The sequence below is a fragment of the Phascolarctos cinereus genome, unplaced genomic scaffold (genome assembly GCF_003287225.1).
Source record: "Phascolarctos cinereus isolate Bilbo 61053 unplaced genomic scaffold, phaCin_HiC Scaffold_4;HRSCAF=312, whole genome shotgun sequence".
In the NCBI taxonomy this organism is placed as follows: domain Eukaryota; kingdom Metazoa; phylum Chordata; class Mammalia; order Diprotodontia; family Phascolarctidae; genus Phascolarctos; species Phascolarctos cinereus.
The window spans coordinates 457,085,430-457,106,814 of record NW_027555847.1 but is presented as its reverse complement, the minus strand read 5'-3'; the positions used below and the strand labels follow the sequence as shown (position 1 = coordinate 457,106,814).

Here is a 21,385-nt window from a genome sequence, read left to right as displayed (position 1 = left end):
TAAAAACACAATTTCAAATTACTTCCCAGAATGGTTGGATCAAGTCACAGCTCTATCCACAGCATACTAATGTACATATCTTAGCATGGCACCTTCAACATTGATTATTTCTATGTTTTGCTATCTTTGGCAATTTTCTAATTCTGTTTCTCAAACATGTCATATAGTTCTTCAGTGTCTACTAGATGAGGATAATGTCACTGTAGTTAGAAAAAAGCCAGGAAAGTGACATAAATTGGCAAAATGACATAGAAAATTTAAATTACTAGATCAGGTAAATACATGAAGTGCTTAGAGGTAGATAAGAAATGGGCCAGCATCCTATCTTTGCTGTATGTGCTTAACTACCTTCAGAGAACTCTATTTTCCATTGCTCTAATGGGAGGCTACTTTTAAAATCAGCTTTTCCCCAAATGACCTATAGGAGGGAATATGGTTAGGGTAGGAACAATATCCTAACCACATCCCATGGTACAAAGTAAGATAATTTTTCCTTGTAAGGTATCAAAACCATCCTTGAGACTTGATTGAACTAGAGGACTAAAACCTCAGAATGTTGAAATCATTTCTATCTCACCTGAGTACAAAGCAGCCAACGAGGAGCTCAAGTACTTCTCTGATGATTGGATGGTGAAAAACTATGGTTTACTCAGACAAGAGAGCTTCTCTCAATTAAATAAGCCAAAGGTGTCCTTGATGCCTTCCTAAGCTTGCTGTGGCTAAGTAAATAGCCTTTTGTTAACTGTTGAATGGTTTTTTGAATATCTTCTTTTGTTCCAATACTAAACTTGAACTAACAGAAGACTGGCTTGAGTCAGGTCCAACAAGAATAGTGGTGAACTCCCATACTTGAGTTTATCAATCATTCATTATAAATATAAAATCTGGGGATCCAGACTAAAAGTGGATTCTGGTATTCTTACTGATAAAATCTGAAGAGAATTTCTTCATTTTTTTTTGATTGGGAAAAATTCCACTAAAATATTTTCATCTCTAAGGTGCTTGTGACTGGATAAGGATAATCATAGTGAGCAATTTGAATTTCTTGAGGGAGGTGCTAGCTGGACAACAAACAGGACAGTTGTGTGGGTTCAGAACTTACTGAGAAATGGATCCAAAGAGTAGTCATTAAAGGGATAATATAAATTAAATCTCTTAAAGTGTCCTATGTGTCTGTTTTTGGTTCTGGACTGTTTCACATTTTTTAATAATTACTTGGATGAAGGTATAGTGTATGCTTATCACAATTTCAGATGACATGGAACTAGGAGATATAGTGAACATTTTGTTTGTATATTTCAACAGGCTAGAATATTGGACTGAATCTACAAGATGAAATTTAATAGGGAAAAAAGTAAAGTTGTCCATGTGGTTTTTTTAAAATTAAATTTCAGATAGGCAATGTGTGGTTAGATAGCAATTTGTATTTCAAAAAAAGTTGTAAGGATTTTAGTGGACCACAAGATTAATGTTTCAACAGAGTGACATAGAAGCCAAGAAAATAAAGGCAATTCTGGGCAGTATAGTTCCATTGTATACTGGCAAGATCAGACTATACACCTCAAGCATTGTGTTCCTATCTAAGTACTGCATTTTAATGAGAACACCAATAAAGTAAAGAGTGCACAGAGGATGGCAATATGGATAGGGAAGAGCCTTTCATTAATACCATATGAGGAATGGCTGAAGGACTTGGTGATATTTAGCTTGGGGAAGAGAAAACTAAGCTGAGATATGATGGTTTCAGAGTACTTGAAAGGTCACACGAAATAGGGATTAAACTTTATGCTTAGGCACAGAAGTAGGAGTAACAATGATGTGTGTAGGACTTTTGATTTATATAATAGAAATTTCCTGTCTTCTTTTCATAGTTTTTAGCTTCTATTATTGTGTCACTTCTTCCTGTTTTCAGTATATCCTTCCAACATCTAATTTTCTGCCTTATTTTACCCACTCCCTAATAACAATAGCTAGCATTTATATGGTACCTATTACATTGTGCTAAACACCTTACATATATTGTCTCATATTTTCCTCATAACTATCCTGTGAGGTAGATGTCATTATTATCTTCATTTTGTAGATGAGAAAACTGAGGCAGATAGAATTTAAGAGACTTGTCCAAGGTCACACAGATAGTAAGTGTCTGAGACTGAATTTGAACTCAGTTCTAGCACTCTATCTACTGAACTGCCTAGCTGCTGCTAGTTAAATTTGTGGACCTTGCAATAAGTTATTTTGTTCAGAGTTAGTTTCTTCAGAGTTCTCATTTATTTCTGAGTTTACAATAATCTTATAGATGGTTGCAATCTTCAGACCTCTGAATAAAGATGTTACAATGGCTTGCTTCAATACTTGCCTCTTTATCTCTCTAACTTTTAAAGGTGGAACCAAATACCTTTCTTCTGTAGGTTCAGTTTCACACCAGATTCTGGGACCAATTATGCATGGGAAGGAATCCCATGTCAGCAGCTTATTGACTAAGTATCTTCAGCTTTGAATACAAAAGATTCTATTCTGACCTTGTACCTTACTTCTAAAAACTGGTTGCTTATGTTTGAATTCTTTCATTTATTCCTTCTCTGATATCCCAATTATTGTGATAATGGGGTTTTGTCTTGTAGCTCTAACTCTTTAATAGCCAAGAGTCATTCCTCTAAAGCTCAGTCTTTGTAACTCCTATTTACGTTGGTACCTTCATTGTGATTACTCCCCACTTTTAGAGATTCATATGGGTACAATGACACTGGAGAAAGGCATCTGGACTAATTTTGAAATCATCAATCATTAATCAAAATTATCTAGAAATATTTTGAAACATTGGACAAAACCTAAAGGCCTTAACTATGTAAATGATGTTTTTATTGCTGAAGGCAAGGGATTCAGAAGAGAAAAGTATATTTGGGAAGTAATCAGCTATTTAAGAAGAGATCTGAGAAGAGGATTTATAGTTCTGAGTCATGGCTTAAATATAAGAATGATAGATTGCTGATCAGGGATAAAGTGGATCTAACAAGGACTGGTAAGAAAATATTTGCTTTGAGTCTTTAAAATCTAATTAAAAGAATTTTAAACTGAAAAGAAAGAGGGGAAGCGAAAACTACATTCATCCACCAAGCTAAATACCATAAAGAAGAACTATAACATAGGAATAATAGTAACAATAGAGACATCCAGAAGTCTACCAAAGGTAAAATACAAGAAAGGAGCCGATAATTAAAACAAAATAAAACATGGTCTTGGACATTTATATACAGATTCATAAAGTATGTATAACAAGCAAGTTGAACTATATATCCCAGTTTGAAGAGGCAAATTTGAGCTCATATATGTCACTTCAATGTGATCAAATGACCTAGGAATGGAATATAGTTCTGAAAGCAAATACTTTATTCAAAAGAAACAGGATAGGTAAAAAGGGGCTTAGCTGGAGTAGCCCTATATGGCAATATATTAGGAAGAAACATTTATATGAGGAAATTCAGAAACAAGAGCCAGGAATCATGGTGGAGAGCTTTGGGTGGAAATAAATGGAAACAGAAATAGAAGCAATATTATTGTGGTATTATACTACAGAACACATGTACAAAAATAAGAACTGTATGCAAAGTTTGCAAAACAGATGACTAGCCTGGCACAGAGGTATGAGATAGTGAGGATGATACATTTCAATTATCTCAACAAATTCTAGAGTTATCTTCCTTTGAAAGGCTGAGCAGTTAATGAAGGCTTGGCTTGCCTTAATGATAGTTTCATCTTTTAAATGGGGAGGGGACGCAACTAAACAAGAAACAGTTTATTTTGCATTTCCTTCTACAATAAAGCATTAGTTGATTATGTGGAAATTATGGAAACCTTTAGGAGAAGTGACGAATTCAATTTTGGTTTTGAGATATAGGTTAGAAAAATAGTAAATATCCTAACATGATACTTGGGTTTTAGTAAAGGAGATTTCAAAGAATTCAGAGAAAGGATAGATAGGATCTCATGTCCTAAAATTTATAGGGGAAGTTTGTCCGGGATAAATCAGAAGATCTCAAGAATGAAATTCTGAAGATGCCAAGAAAAACAAAATCAAAGTTCATTGTCTTGTGAGACTGATATGAGTGAACAGAACAATTGCCAATCACTATAGAAAAAAAGAGAAATGTACAGAATACAGAAACAGTGGTATGAAGGATGAATGTCAAAGCATGCCACAATCCTTTAAGAATATGTAGGGTGACTTCTGATTTTTGTGAAGAGCCCACTAAGCTCCCAGAAGCAGAGGTCATGCTTTCAACAGAACTCAAATTCTATACTTCCTTCTGGATATTCCCCCAAGTGCCAGAGAGATATGAATAGTAGAAATTAGTTCAGGTCGCAATAGAATAATTCTGTCTCCCCAGAAGTCACTTGGGGCAGAGATTTGGGCTGATGAACCATAAATTCCCCAGCATGAGAGGAAACTGAATTTTGAGATTTAGCCCCCCAGAGAAATTGCCATCAAAGAGGCAGGAGTCAGAAAGTGAGCAATAGGATAACATAAAGAAAAGAGACTAAAACCATCAATGACCTCAGGAGGAATTTGAGGAAGAATACTCAGTTAAAGACTTTGAACATAAGCAGATAAATCAACAGGGAAGATATTAAAAGAAAGGGAAATGTCTTCCAGATCAGAGAAAAGAATTCAGGCATCAATTTAAAAAAGTATTGTAAGACAAAGGAAAATGAATCAATATCTGATGAGGCAAATGACCCTTATTATTTTGAAAAGAGCATGGAACCACAGCAGGATGCTCTTTAATGGCTTCAGAGAAATAAGAATTGTGAGTGTAGGATTCATATCTTGCCTAGCAGAAATAATTGGCAGAATAGAAAAACTTGAATCCATGGTGGCAAATCTCATGAAAGAAACAAATGAGAGAATAACTGGGAATACAAAAACAATTACATTAAAATAAAATGAGCTCTCCATACAAACAAAATTTGTTGATCTCAAATATAAGATGCATAGAGACAACTTAAGGATTATAACACCCTGAAAAGAACACAAGTCAAAAAACCTAAATACAACAATGCAAAAAAAGATAAAGAAACTGCCTTCAACTTCTGAACACAGAAAACAAAGTGTCAATCCAAAGAATCCACAAATCCCCTCCAGAAAAACACCGTAAGCTGCAAACCCCAAAGCAAATTAGTGGTTAAATTTAACAATTCTGTTTACAAATAATAAATGCTGACAGTTACCAGGAGAGAAATCTTCAAATATAAAGGAGATTCAAATAACATGATTATTCTGCATTGCTCACCTTTCCACCCCTCACCAAAAAAACCCCCAAAATCTTAGGAAGAAATGGAATATGCCCTGAAGAGCAAAAGAACTCAAGATGCAACCTAAGGTGACCTACCCTGCAAATCTGAGTCTAACCATTAATGAAAAAAGATGGATTTTCAGTATAAAAGAAGAATTCAAAATATTCCTATAAAGAAAGCTGGGTCTGAAGAAATTATTGCTTCTGAAACACCCCAGACAGCAGAAATATGAGAAAGTTAAAGAAATAAAGCAACCAAAAATGACAATAAAATAAAAATGAGACCATTAAGAAAGAAGGAAAGAAAAGAAACATGGGAGAAGAGAGATATCCCATAAAAGAAGTTCAGGACTTTACAATAGGTATAATCTATAGGGATTTGGTACTTAGAGAGACCACTTATTTTGCCTCAGGAGAAGGTGAATCAGAGCTCCTGTGGGCAACTGACACCAGAAGAACGGCAGGTCAGGTCAATTATGAAGAACGTTATCAGGAACACTTTGGGGCACTTGTCACTTGCAGGAATTAGTATTTATAAGAATGAGGTTTAAAAGAAAAAAAGAAGGCCAAGGCACAAGATCTATAAGACAGTATCTTAGAAATTATTTAGAAGGAACTCCATTGTGAACTGATGCAACCATTCTGGAGAGCAATTTGGAACTATGTCCAAAGGGCTATAAAACTGTGCATACCCTTTGACCCAGCAATACAACTTCTAGGCCTGTATCCCAAAAAGATCATAAAAATGGGAAAAGGACCCACATGTACAAAAAAATCTATAGCAGCTCTTTCTGTGGTGTCCAAAGATTGGAAATTGAGGGGATGCCAATTAATTGGGGAATGGCTGAACAAGCTGTGGTATATGAATGTAAAAGAATACTATTGTGCTATAAGAAATGATAAGCAGGCAGACTTCAGCAAAGCCTAGAAAGACTTATATGAAGTGATGCTGAGTGAAGTGAGCAGAACCAGGAGAACAGTGTACATAGTAACAGCCCTTCTGTGTGATGACTGACTACAATAGACTTAGCTCTTCTCAGCAATGCAAGGATCTAAGACAACTTCAAAAGATTCATGATGGAAACTCCAAAAGACTCATGATGGAAAAGCTATCCACATTCAGAAAAAGAACTATGGAATCTGAATGTAGATGGAAGTATGCTATTTGCTCTCCTTTTCTTTTGTTCTTTCGTTTTGATTCTTCTTTCTCATGGTTCCTCCCATTGGTTCTAATTCTTCTTTACATCATGACTAATGTGAAAATATGCTTAATGTGAATGTATAAGTAAAGCATATATCAGATTACACACTGTCTTGGGGAGGGGGGAAGAAAGGGAGGGGGAGAGAATTCAAAACTCCAAATCTTATGGAAGTGAATGTTGAAAACTAAAAATAAATAAATAAATAATTTAATTTAAAAATAGAATAAAAAAGAAGGAACTACAAATAGATACCTTAGAAACTTTAATTCCATGAGGATTTTGGAGATGAAGGAAAGCCTAAATAAATATTTAGGACATGAATCAAAGAATGAAAAGAAGAAATAGAAAAGAGAAGATAAATAAAGAAGAGAATAAGGGAAAAATCCTTTTTAGAAAAAGGCACAGAAAATGAAAATTAAAAAGCACTAATGAACTGAACAAGTTGAAAGGGAGGAAAGAAAATTTTACTTGACTATTTAAGAGAGAGAATAAAAGAGGGGAATAATTAAATGACCAGAAATAGAAAGAATGACAGATTAGATAAGAAAACAAAACCCCATAATTTGTTGTTTATGTGGAATGCATTTAACAAAGACATAAACAGGATGAAACTGAGGGGCCAGATATTACTATGCATCAACTGAGTTTTTAAAAAACAGGAACTGAAATTATAATATCAAATAAAACAAAATAAACATTCAAAACATAACAAGGAAACTACTTTGCTGAAAGGAATCCTGGTCAACAAATCAATATCAGTATTGAACTTATACTCTTCAAATGTATTAGCACTGAAATTCGTAAAGAAAACATTAAATAGACTAAAGGAAGATATTGATAGCAATACAAAAATGGCAATTGATTTCAATGACCCTCTCTCAGTTTCAAATAAATATAGATGAAGATAGAAAATAAACAAAAGAAAGAACATAAAACTGAACAAATCATGGGAGAGACTCAAGCTAAAAGACATGTCTTCTAAGCTAAAGATTGTTAAGAATGTATGTATTTCACAGAATCACATGGCATTTTTACCAAAAAAGTCCATATGCTGGGGTCCAGAGAAATTGCCAACAAATGTAAAAAGACAAAATTAATACAGACTTCACAATAAATATAGCAATCAGTTCAAGAGCCACAAACAAAAGACACAGCTCTAAATGAAGACTCAGCAATGAAATCTAAATAAGTGAGCCAAAGAATAAATAATAGAAACAATAATTACATTAAAAAATTGATAACAATGAAACAACATATTGAAATTTCTGAGATAGCTAAAGCAGTCTTCAGGGGAAAAATCTTATCCCTACATACACTAATAAAATAGAAAATGAGAGGGTTACTGATTAGGCATTAAAATATAACAAACTGACAACCTAAAATAAACACGAAATAGGAGATATTATAACTTAGAGGAGAAATAATCTGGAAACCAAAAATATTGTTGAAATGACAAACTAAAATCTATTTCTTTGAAATGACCAATGAACTTGGTAAATATTTTAGCCAATCTGATAAAAAAGCAAGAGTGCAGAAAATCAAATCAATACATTAGCAAATAAACAAGGAGAAATCACAACACAACCAGAAGAAAATTAGAACTTATTATGTATAGTTATATGCTAACAAAACAGAGCACAAAAGGAAGGAACATTTTCAAAAATATAAAGTATCCAAGCTAACAGAACACCAAATAGAGATCTTAACCTAATCTCAGAAAAGTTAATAGAACTAGCTGCAAAGGAACTACTAAAGGGAAAAAACCTAGTCCTGATGGATTTACAGGAGAATTTTTGCAAACTTTTAAGAATCAATAGGATCCATATTACATAAATTATTTTTAAAAATTGAGAAAAAACACACCCTGCTAGAATCAATTTATTTGACAAATATAGTATAAACCAGGCAGGGACAAAGCACATAAAGAAACTATGGATCATAGACAAATATTAATTAATATCAATTAAATTTTTTAAAATAAAATACTGTCAGACTATAGTCATTCATCCAAGCAATCGTTCATCATGACCAAATTAAATTTATAGGAGGGAAGCGAGATAGTTAAATATTAGGAGCACAATCCACATAATTGATCATATTAAAAACAAAAACATCTCAACCCACATGATTACTTTAAAAATTTCAGGGAAGATCTTTGACAAAGCACAGTATTTATGCTAAAAACCCTATGAAGTACAGGTACAGAGGGACCTTTTACATAGTATAAAAAGTATCTATCTATAATCAGAAATAAACATCATATGCAATGGGCATATATCAATATTTCCCCCAATAAATACAGGAGTAAAGCAAGGATGCTTATTTTACTCATTATCACTCTATATAACTTTGGAAATGCTAGCAATAGAAATTAGACAAGAAAAAGAAATTTAAGGAATAAAGATAGGTGAAGAGGAGATAAGTCTATTATTATTTGAGATGGTATAATGTTTTTACTTGGAAAATTCTAGGAAACCAACAAAGACACTGAGACAATAGCTTCAGCAAAAGCTACAAACAAACCCTCAAAACTCAACAGCATTTCTATATAATAACAAAGTCCAAGAAGCAACAATAGAAAGAGCAATCTCATTCCAAATAAATATAAAGTGCATAAAGTATTTGGAGATCATTCTACCAAAGCACACAAAAGACATATAGATTAATTTGCAAAGTGCTCCTTAAAGAAATGAAGAACAATTTAAATAGCTGGAGGATTATCATGGTTCAGCCATGGCCAATGTAATAAAAGTGGAAATCTGACAATATACAAAATTAATTTATACTTTTAATGCTATGCTAACACAATTATCAAAGGGATACTTCATACAAAATTCATTTGGAATAACAAAAGATTTAGAATATCAAGAAAAATGATGAAGAGAACTGTGGTCCAGATCAGCAGCAGTCATCAAGACCATCTGATATTGGTTAAAGAAAAATAGAGAGCTAAATCAATGCAACAGACTAGACAAGGGAGAATCAGAAACAGTGGAACTCAGTAGCTCAACATTTGGTAAAGTAAAAAATAATTACCTAGGAAAGAACTCTTAATTTGATTTTTAAAACTGCTGAGAAAACTGAAAAGCTGTCTGGAAGAAATTTCCACAATACATTCTAGATCTAGATTGATGTATTTTGCTTTTATGTTACTATAGTTTCTCCCAATCTCAGAGAGTTATTCCATATAGCAAATAGTAGTATTTTTAAAGACAAAAAAGAAAAAGAAGAGGAAAATAATTGAAGAATACATTAAAAAAATCTGAAAATATGCACAATGTACAACACATGTGGGCCTTCCAACTCTGCAAAGGGGTGGGCTAAGAGTATCTTTTCATGTCTGCTCCTTTGAGGCATGCCTGTTTTTTGTAATTTTGTAAAATTGAATTTTTATGTTTTTTATTAGTTCTTTCTATTTACATTGTTGAGGTCATTGTATGTGTTATTTTCTCAGTTCTGCTTACATCTGCATTATTTCAAACAGATCTTTCCATACTTTTTGTATTCCTCGCATTCACCATTTCTTACAACACAGTAATAATCCATTACATTTATGTATTACAATTAGTTTAGCCATTCTCTAACTGATAGGCATCTATTTGTTTCCAATTCTTTGCCAATACAAAAAGTGCTGCTATAAACATTTTTGGTGTATAGGGGGACTTTCTTCTTGTCAATGGCTTTGCTGTGGTATGTCTAATAATAGAATCTCTGGGTTGAAGAGTATGGTTGTTTTATCCACCTTATCTGCATAATTCCAAATTGCTTTCCAAAATAGTTGTACTGATTTTCAGCTCCACAAACCATGCACTTGTATGACTATCACTCCACAACTCCTTTACCATTGACTATTACGATTTTTTTTTTGTCATCAACAGTGTGCAGGGTGTGAGGGTGTGTTTTTTCTAAATTTTTAAAAATAATTTATATAGTATGGATCCTATTGATTCTTAAAAGTTTGCAAAAATTATTCTGTAAATCCATCAGAATTGTTGTTATTTGCATTTCTTTTACTATTAGTGATTTAGAGCACTCTTTCATGAGCTCGTTAATAGTTTGAAATTCTCAGAATTGTTTGTTCATATTCTTTGACCATCTATTGAGAAATAGACATACATTTATATGTGTATATACATATATAAATTATCCATTAATTGCTTGTATATCTTGTATACCAAACCCTTATCAGATAAATTTGATATAATTTCCCCTCATTTGACAGCTTCTGTTCTTATCTGGCATACATTAATTTTTTTCTGTGCAAAAGGTTTAATGTCATATAATTATAATTATCTACCTTATCTTTTGTAATTGCCTTTGTCTCCTGCTTGGTTAAGAATACATCTCCTAGGGACAGCTAGGTTACTCAGTGCATAGAGCACCAGCCCTGGAGTCAGAACAACCTGAGTTCAAATCTGGTCTCAGACAAAACACTTGACACTAGCTGTGTGACGCTGGGCAAGTCACTTAACCCCAATTGCCTCACAAAAAGAAAAAAAACAACAACAAAACAAAGAAGACATCTCCTACCCATAACAGAGAGAGGTATATGATTTGCTTCTCTTTTAATTTTTTTTTTATGGTATGATCTTTTTTGTCTTTGAAAAATCATACTATTTGCTATATGGAATGACTCTCTGAGATGGGATGGGGCAGAATATTGGGAGAAGCTATGGGATAAAAATAAAATACATCAATAAAACTTAAAAAAAAAAGAATAGTGTACTATATGGGACTCAAAGCCTGGAAAGGATGAGGCTAGACACACACACACACACACACACACACACACACACACATTAAATGTAGGTATTAGCCTAGTTAGGAGAAAGGCAATTACTTTGCTTGTTGGACTTTACTTTCTTTTTATGCTTTCTCCCCCATTAATTTGCACAGGAAACCAGAAGAATCTTGTAGTTGAAAAACTACTTTTCCCTACCCCTAAAAAACTCAAAGTCCTTGGCAGTTTGTTGGAAGTTTGTACACTGATGTTGACTAGGTGAAATTTAGTAATTGCAAATTAAACAGGAAATAACAAGGAATTTCTAAACCTAAATCAATGAAGCTTTTGATAGAGACACTGCCATTGGTACACATGAAGTAAGAGTTAAAAGAATGAATTTAAGCTCAAAGACACTAATTAGTTAGGACTCTTCTGTGTTTCAAAGAGATTGACTTTTGGTTCAAGGCATTTCTTTCTGGAAAGGACATCCCACTTACTTCCCATTCAAGCCAAAATTCTGAGAATTGACAGACTATGCTTCTGGGAGAAAAATCTCTAAGGATTCTTTTTTATGTAGTTTGATGGATGTTAGAACTTTGCCTTCCTGAAATCTGTATCTAAAGACCTCTATTTTAAAAATTATTATTAAATTTTATTTTTAACTTATAGAATAAAACAAACATTTCCATAACATAGTACAATAAAAAGATGACTACACATGAAAGTGCAAATCTACTACACACAACTTGGTATTCCTTTCAAATATACAACAGAATTATCATGTAAATTTCTTTTTTTCTCCTCCACCTCACCCTAGAGATGCCTACCATTAGACACAAATAGACATATACATATATACATACATACACACACATATGTAAGATTATTCTATACATCTATTTATCAATTCTTTTTCTGGATGGAGATAGTGTCTTACTTCATATGTCCTTTATAGCTAATTTGGGTATTTATAATAGTCAAAATATCTTATTTGTTTAAAGTCATTCTTAAAACAATACTTCTCTTACTGTACATAATGTTCTTTTGGTTCTGCTCATTTCACTTCATTATTTTGTGCATATTTTCCCATTTTCCCTCCTAAGATCATTGAGCTCATAATTTCTTATAGCACAGTAGTATTCCATCACAATCGTATCACAACTTGTTCAGGCATTACCCAATTTATGGGCATCCCTGCAATTTCCAGTTTTTTGCCACCATAAAAAGAGCTGCTATAAACCTTTTAGAACATATAGGCTCTTTTCCTTTCCCCCCAATTATCTTTGGAAATAGACCAAGTAGTGGTATTTCTAGCTTAGTAACTCTTTGGGCATAATTCCAAAATGGTTGGATAAGTTCCCAATTCCATCGATGATAAATTAATGTCCCAATTTTTCCACATCCCCTCCATTTGTCACCTTCCCCTTCTATCATTTTAGCCAATCTGACAGGTGTAATATGATATCTCAAGGTTGTTTTAAATTACATTTCTCTTGTCAATAATGATTTAGAGCATTTTTTATATGACTCTACATTGTTTTGATTTCATCAGAGAACTGTCTATTTATATCCTTTGACCATTTATCAATTGGGACATGAATAATATTCTTACATATTTGACAAAGTTCTTTATATATTTTAAATATGAGACCTTTATCTGATAAACTGTCAAATAAATTTTGAAAGCCCTCTGCCAAATTTTCTCCTTTCTTTTTGATCTTGGTTACATTTATTTTATTTGTACAAATTCTTTAAAATTTGATGTAATAGAAATTATCCATTTTAAACCTAACTTTGCTGCCTATCTCTTGTTTAATCATAAATTGTCCACCTATCCATAAATCTGATAAGTAATGTGTTCTATGTTCTTCTAATTTTCTTGCAAAAATCTTTCTTTATATCTAGGTCATATACCCATTTTGACCTTATCTTGGTAAATGGTGAAAGATATTGGTCCATCCCTAGTTTCTGCCATACTGCTTTCCAGTTTTCCCAATAATTTTTTTAACCAAATATTATTTTGAAATCTTAAATCTTCACACTTGTTGAATACAAGGTTATTATGTTTATTTGCTGCTGTAAATTGTATGTCTATTCCATTTCATTGATCTACTTTTCCATTTCTTAGCCAGTGCCAAATAGTTTTGATAATTACTGCCTTATAGTTTAAGATCTGGTACTTTCTTTTATCTTTTTTTTTTTCATTATTTCCTTTGATATTCTTGACTTTTTGTTTTTTCCAAATGAATTTTGTTATTTTTTCTAATTAAGTAAAATTTTTGTTTGGTAATTTAATTGAGATGATATTGAATATAGAAATTAGTTTGGGCAAAACTGTAATTTTATTATATTAACCCTGCCTATCTATGAACAATTAATATTTCTCCAATTATTTTAAATCTCATCATATTTGTATAAAAATATTTTTTTGTAATTGTGTTTATGTAGTTTGTGGGTTTATTTTGGCAGGTATACTCAAGGTATTTTATACTGTCGAGTTATTTTAAGTGGGGTATTGTTTTTTTACTATCTCTTCTTGCAGAATTTTGTGATGTATATGAATGCTGATGATTTCTGTGGATTTACCTTATATACTGATATCTTGTTAAAATTATTGTTTCAACTAATTTTTTTAGTTGTGGAAGAATATGGCTCAAATTAGTGAACAGAGAAAGGTTTATTGCTATTTTTCTTATCATTCTATTTCATTAAATAGCTGTGATTTCCACAGTGTTTGATACATATATGCTTAATGCTTATTGATTAATTGATTATGATTTGATCTAATTGTGTCCTCTTATTTATAAATGTAAATCATTAGTGGAGGTTCATAAACTCTGGTGTTGATTGGATATAGATACATAGGGTGCCGTGATCCTGAGAATGTTTTGTTTGGAGGGTCCATGTACTAACATTAACTATATTGGGGAAGACAGGATCAAAGAAAAAGTAGGACTGCTGTTTAAGGTGCATACCACAACGGTAACTGATGATACAGAGAGGGCAGAGCTGTTTGCTTCTATTTTCTATGCCAAGAAAAATGGACTTTGAACCAAAAGCAGAACAAAAATGACTAGTTGGAAATTAATACCTAAGATCAAAAGGGAAATAGAAAGAGAACAAATAGTTTCCCTTGATGAATTCAAGTAACTTCATGCAGATGACCTGCCTCCTTGGGTTCTGAAAGAACTGGCAGATTTGATTGCTGATCTATTTTCAGTGGTCTTTGAAAGATTGTAGAGAATGGGAGAAGTATCCCAAAATCAGAAAGAGGTAAATGTCTTGAGTTTCTTAATTTTAAAAAATCAATATATAATTTTTACATAATTTTCATTTATATCATAAAGGCAGCCCCTTTAACAAAATATAAAAGAATTGGTTGAATGGCCACACAAAGAGTAATCAAGGTTTGATATCACTTGTGAAGGAAGTCTCCAGTAGTGTGACCCAGGGATCTGTGCTTAGAACTCTCTCTGTCTCCATCTCTTTCTCTCTGTCTCTATTTCCATCTGTCTGTCTCTCTGTCTCTGTCTCTCTCTGTCTCCTGCCCTGTGCCTCTCTCTGTCTCTCTTCCCCCCATCTCTCTCTCCCTCTGTGTCTCTCTCTGATTTTTGTCAATGATTTAAATAGAGTGCTTATCAAATCTCCAGCTAATCAAAAGTCCGGAAGGTTATCTAACTCAAAGAATGACAGTGTCAGGATTTTAAAAGTTCTCTACAGGTTAGAACTTTGGGCTTACTTTAAAAAATGAAATTTAATAAAATCTGAAAGGCTGTAATGGGGATGGGAAAGAAGTCATATTTGTTCTTCCTAGCCCCAGAGAGTAGGATTAGGTGCAATGGGTAGAAGTTGTAGAGAGATTGATTTAGACTTGTTTTGAAAAGTTTCCTAACAAAAGTGGAATGGTTTGTTTCAGGAGGTATTTGGGGAGGGAATGGGGAACCAAGAAAAGCCTCCTGCAGAAGGTGGTATTTCAACTGACTCTTTACAGAGGACAGGGATTCCAAGAGAAAGAGGTGTGAGAAAGCACACCAGGCATTGGGGATAGATAGTCAGTACAAGGCACAGGGGTGGGACGTAGAGCATTATGTGTGAAACACGTAGGACCTAAGTGGCAGCTAGGCCAGTGTGGCTGGATAGTAGAGTTGTAAGAAATTTGGAAGGTAGGAAAATGCCAGGTTGTAAAGAGCTGTAAGCACCAATGGAGTACTTCAATTTTAATACTAGGGGTATTAGGGAGCCACTTGAGTTTATTAAGGTGTGGACGAAGTGATGTGATTAGATCTGTACTTTAGAGAAATCACTTTGGTGGCTGTATGGTAGATGTATTGCAATGAAGAGAAATTAGAGGCAGGGAGAAAAATCAAGCAGAAATTTCTTTACTTGGTGCCATTTTTTTATCATTGACACCAGAAGAGACTTTTGTCCCGAAAAAGTGGTCAAGGATATTAGAAGTATTGGTTGGTTTGTAGAGACTGAAGGCTGAGTATTGAAATGTGGCCATACATTTTTGCAAATGACTCACCTGGAGGTTGAGTGCTTAGACCCTTCACTTACCACATTTTCCCATAGGGTCATATCAAGAATGAAGAAATGTGTCTTATTATATCTTGTATCAAGGCTTGTTGGAGAATATAGTGCACTGGAAGTTTCCTTCTTGGTAAAATTATGCTGGCAGCCAGTTTTGGACTGTATTGGAGGGGGAGTTAAGCATTTTTTTTTTAGTGTTTTATGTAGGAGTCTGCATTTTTGTAGATGTAGGAGGAGAAAGAAAAAACAAGAACAGCCTATTGCCCCTGGGAAATTTTGCTTATTGACTTGGCATGGGACTTTGCCTTGTTGCTCTACGGAAATTGTCTAATACTAGATTTTCAACACTTTCTGAACCAGTGTGAGACTTTCAAAATCTCAACTAAATAAATAATATATTGTGAGTACTTAATACATATTTATTGAATTTTTTTATGTTACTGACATTAGTTAATAAAAGAGTTGTCAAATCAACAAACAACAAACATTCATTGGGCATTTACTATTTGTTGCTGTTGTTTAATCATTTTTCAATTATGTCCAACTCTTCATGACCCCAGTTGAGGTTTTCTTGGCAAAGGTACTGGAGTAGTTTGTCATTTCCTTCTCTAACTCATTTTACAGATGAGGAAATGGAGGCAAACAGGGTTAAGTGACTTATCCAGGGTCACTTGGCTAGTACGTTTCTGAGACTGGATTTGAACTCAGGCAGAAGAGTCTTCTTGACTTCCAGGTCTGGCACTGTATCCACTGTGTCACCTAGCTGCCCACTTGGGGAATACACATACCAGCAGAAAGAATAATAGTCCCTGTCCTTAAAAGACTTACATTTTAATTGGGGAAGACAACACATAAAAGAAATTGAAAAGGGGAGAAGTACCCTGGTAGGGGTATGGTAGAGAAAGTCTGAACTATAAGAACTATTGCCTGGGGTGGAGTAAAGAACTTTGTCATTCATCAAAGTAATAAAGGAATGGTTAAGCAGGTTAGTTGAAACAGGAATAATTATGGAATTATGGAATTATTGGCTGAGGAGATCCAGTGCTTTACTTATTCTCTACTCTTTTGTGAATCCTGTAGAAATTCATTTTTGACTATGAAGTCGCATGATTCCTGTTTCCTTCTCCTGATCTCTGGCATTTGCATCCTTTGAAAAAACATGAAAGGCATAGTTGTGTGGTTGAAAGAGTACTAGCCTAGAAATTGGAAGTCCTGTCTCTGCCACTACCTAGGTATGCCACCTTGGGAGAGCCATTTGAGCATTGTGAGGTTCCATTTCTTTATCCGTAAAACAAAACAGCAAGATTCAATAATGCCTAATGTCTCAAACACTAAAAGTTAATGAATGAATGATAAATGTCTAATCGAGAAAAATACAAATCTTAACTAGACTTAGCTAACTGCCATGTAAACAATGACAACCAATCATTGATCCTTTAAGTTTTGAAGCTCTGGGTTGTGGGGAGTCTGATACTTCTTTAGGCAGTTGACTGGCTGGAGTAGGAGTATTCTCCACAAGGTAGGAGTATTCTCCATGTTTCTCAGAAAGTCAGCTATCTTTTCTCCTTTAGCTTTGCCTCTCTCTATGGGGCAGTACCAATTCACTGTCAAGGAATGTGTGGATTTGTGGATTTACCCAATCAGAAACTGGTTCTTACAACCCCATGTAATAGGAAACTGCAGCTCCTTCTTGAACTTCGTATACTTTAAATTGTTCTAGTCACATGATTTTTGGCATAATGGGATTGGCTCTCTACAGAAATTGACAAACATTCTTGAATAGTGCATATAGTGGATTCTACTCAGCATAGATTCTATAACTAAATAATAACCAGCACATGATGCATAAAACTATGAAAATCTACCCAACAGTTATTAGCCCACAACTTTCCTAAACTCTGGGAGTCCCTAGAGAGTACAGAAGCTGCTTTGACATTCTAGGAGTTCTATGACATGCACAATTTGCATTTGTTTTCCTATGGCTATGCCCTTGCAAGGGGGCAAAGGAGCACATAATTGACTTATATCCAGTTGGGATGTTCTTTCAAAGCCAACAGAGAACCCCCAAGGAACTTTGGATTATAACTCATCACATAGAAGATAGACTTTGGAGCTAGGTAGATTTAGGATTATATGGAAGATCCCATAATGAGTAATTTTCTCAGTCCTCTCTGGCTGATTGCTGCCAGGGAGCTCAGACGTTTTCAGCCTGCTATTGCCATTGCTTATCCTGGTATAACTCTCTGAAATGGGCACTGAGTGGGATGCTCTTTTGCATCTGGGTTACATCTCTTTAGTTCTGTTACCACTGTCAGTCAAATGTCCACTGTGAAGAGCAGCAGAGTGGCGGAGAGTCAAATAGGTTCAAAGGAGCACTCTATAGACAAAAAAGAATTTATGATGCATCCAATTCTTATATTTGAAATTCTGGACAGTTTCTGGGAAAGAACAATTACAAGTAGCAACTGCTGTGGGGCAAGACCTTTCTTGTCCCCTGAAGACCCAACCTTAAGATAATTAATTTACTTTACAATTTTTGAAGAAAACCCCCCTCTATTGGAGGTCCTCTCATCTGTGTTCATTATTGTGTTCATATCAGTAACCTTGTATATAATGTCACTTCATATTTTTAATTGGCTAGTTAAGAACCCATGATTTACAATTATAATCCCTGTTTCTTAATACACACTTATTGTCATTTAAATTCTACTAAGGTCATGCTGATGATTTTTATCATAATGTGTTTCTTTTTGTCATGCTACCTAATTTTAATTTTTTTCTTTATGCATGAATATCTTAGAAAAGACACCCAGGTTAATACCTGAAAAAGAAAGTATGTATTACCCACGAGTCCAGCACTACAGAGAACTCCTTGACTCTTTGCCCATGGATGCCTATACACATGGCTGCATCTTACACCCAGAACTAACAGTGGACTCCATGATCCCTGCTTATGCAACAACAAGGATTCGCAGTATGTAAAGGGTTCAGGAACCTTGATTTGTCTCACATTCCTTTTATAACTCGTTTGTCTGATTTCTATTATTTCTTATGATCATGGGTAGGGCTTTTCAATTTGTTTCACATATGCCCCCAAGATTATCATAGAAAATAAATGCTCCAAGTTTATTAATCTGTGCCTTATATTAAGTAAATATTTGTTTTTTAATTAGTGCATTTCCCCACTTTTATTTTGGAGGTCAAGGCTACATACGTCACAAAATAGGAGTTCTTTGTGGTAAGGTACATTGATATAGTGGAAAAGGGATTGGACTAGTAATGTGATGACCTGGGTTTTTGTTCTGCTCCCCCCCCCCCCCCTGACTAGCTATGGGATTCAAGCACATTCTGCAATCTCCTCATGATCTCAAGTGTAGTGACCTGTGAGGAATGAATACCTGGCTTATTCTGTTATATTTCAATAGAGCTTGACTTTGCAACGAAGGCCTAGGCAATACTAGGCAACTAGGCAATACTAACCTAAAGAAATTAATGAAAACCTTGTTCCCTCTATGTAGGAAAACAAAAGGCTATTTTTATTTGCCTGTGTAATTTTTTTAATAATAATCTATTATTTATTGATATTTCTTTTTTCCCAAATGCTCTGGAGGAGAATGCTAAGCCTCATATCCTTTGAATATGTCTGTTAATTTCATAAATGGTTCTTTAGATTCATTAATTTTCCTAACTTCTTGCTCTAGTCTTCCCTATGCTGTTTCTCCCCTTATTTGCTGCTTCACTTCATCCTTTGATTCTGTATCTTCAAGATTTTAAAGAGATGTTGCTTTACTTGGGCATAATAAGATTATAAAAAGTTTTGCTCATGTTTTGTGAAGTAATGGAGTATAGTGACTAGAGGGGTGGCCTTAAAGCCAGGGAGACCTGGGCTCAAATCCTGCCTCTTACACATAGATCAGATCCTGGGAAGTTATTTAATCTCTCAGTGCCCCAGGCAATTCTCTAAGATTATAAAACTGGTAGAGGGAGTTTTCTCACCTAGGTGTTCTCTATACCAATGAAATGAGAGGTTCAGTCTCTATCCCTCCTGAGAAATTATTGATGTCCAGACAAAACTTAGAGTCTGTGGTGTTGTCTCCCATAAGCCTTGGCCATGCAATTGGCTGAGTATCGGTAGATCATTTCCTTGATATCATTCAGTATAATGAAATTATCCACTATCCCTCTTTCTGCCTATTCCTTCACAATTAAGTCTATGTGTTTCCAGAGCCTTGATATTACTTGCGTCACATATTTATGGACATGCAGTTATGATGATGATAATGTTGATAATTTATAGAATTAATTTATTGCTACTCTAAAATACTGATTTTATGGCTTACAGACAGGAGTAGGTGTATTCTAATCATTTTTACTGTGATTTTCAGAGTTCTTTATTTCCCTACTTCTCATTGGGGTGTGAAGTCAGAAAAGAACTTCTGTCTAGGGGTGGAATAGCTCCCTGGATGGAGGGCCTAGGGAAAAGGGGAAATACTGTGGAACTGTACTGATTTAGTTGGTGTTCTGAGAAAAAGCTTTGTTTTTGTTTTGTTTTTGGAAAATGCTCCCAACATCAGGCCAAATAGGTAATACTGAGTCTGAACTGAAGAAACTTGCTCAAGAAAATCCAGACCTTCAGGATGCATACATAGCAAAGCAGAAACGTCTTAAAGTAAGCCACCCAGGGTTATTCCTAGCTGTCATTTAGTGTTGCATGGTGCTAAAGTATAAGTTTCTCCTCTTTTCAATTCCTCCTCTTCCTCCCTCCCTCCCTCTGTTCTTTCCTTTCTTTCTTTCCTTCCTTGGAAGTCTCCCAAGAAAAGTCTCTCACCCCACTCCTCACTCCCGATCTGTTGCTAATCATCAGGAGGCAGTTCTAGTCATCGGGGTCCAGAGGAATTCACTGTGTCCTCCCAGCAAGGTGCTTTCCCTCAGCAAAAGGCCAAGTGTGCATGTCCAGCTCTGCAGAAAATACTCTGGCCCAACAAAAGTCAACCCCTAGATCTTATCAGATAGATTGATCAACAACTCCCCCAATCCCTTCTACATTGCCTTATCTCCTAGCCTTTTTGTTTTCCTTTTTCCTTTGCAATCCTACTTTATTGGGAAAATATTTTCACCACCATCACAACAGTCTCTTATCTTTTGCCTAAGTCCTGTGCCTAGCTGTGGTGCCTAGTTTTCCCTAACACCTGCCCCCTCCCTCCAAAAAAATAAAATCACTATTTTTTACCAGGTGAAAATGATCTGTCCTTTATATATATTTTTTCTGAGCATTTTTTGGGGGGAATTTCTCCTTTGCTTTCATTATTTTCTATTTTATAGCACCCCAATTTTGTTCCTGTGTCATCTTTCCTCTATTAAATTGTAAGAACTTTGAGGATAGGAACTTCCATTTTTCATTTTTGTATCCCATAGTACCTAGAATAATACCTTAAAAGTATTCAATAAACAATGAGCATAATAAAAAATAAGCATTCAATAAATCAGTGAACTATCATTAATGATATACTCTCCCTGTCCTCCCTAGTCCATCTAGGCCTAAAGAGGTTTTTATTCCTATGTAGACTGCCCTTTAGAGTAGATATAATGGACTTTCTGATGCCTCTCTCTACTGGCTTTCCTTGCTGTAGTCATTT

The 21,385-nt window shown here is 34.6% G+C and overlaps 1 protein-coding gene across 1 annotated transcript in view; it reads left to right on the top strand.

The window, feature by feature from the left end:
* Positions 1–21,385, top strand: part of GDAP1 (ganglioside induced differentiation associated protein 1) — a 28,823-nt gene that overhangs the window by 2,524 nt on the left and 4,914 nt on the right. The window contains exons 3-4 of the mRNA XM_020971036.1: positions 18,550–18,723; positions 20,324–20,418. Of these exons, the coding sequence (XP_020826695.1) occupies positions 18,550–18,723; positions 20,324–20,418 (269 nt within the window). The remainder of the gene's footprint in view (positions 1–18,549; positions 18,724–20,323; positions 20,419–21,385) is intronic.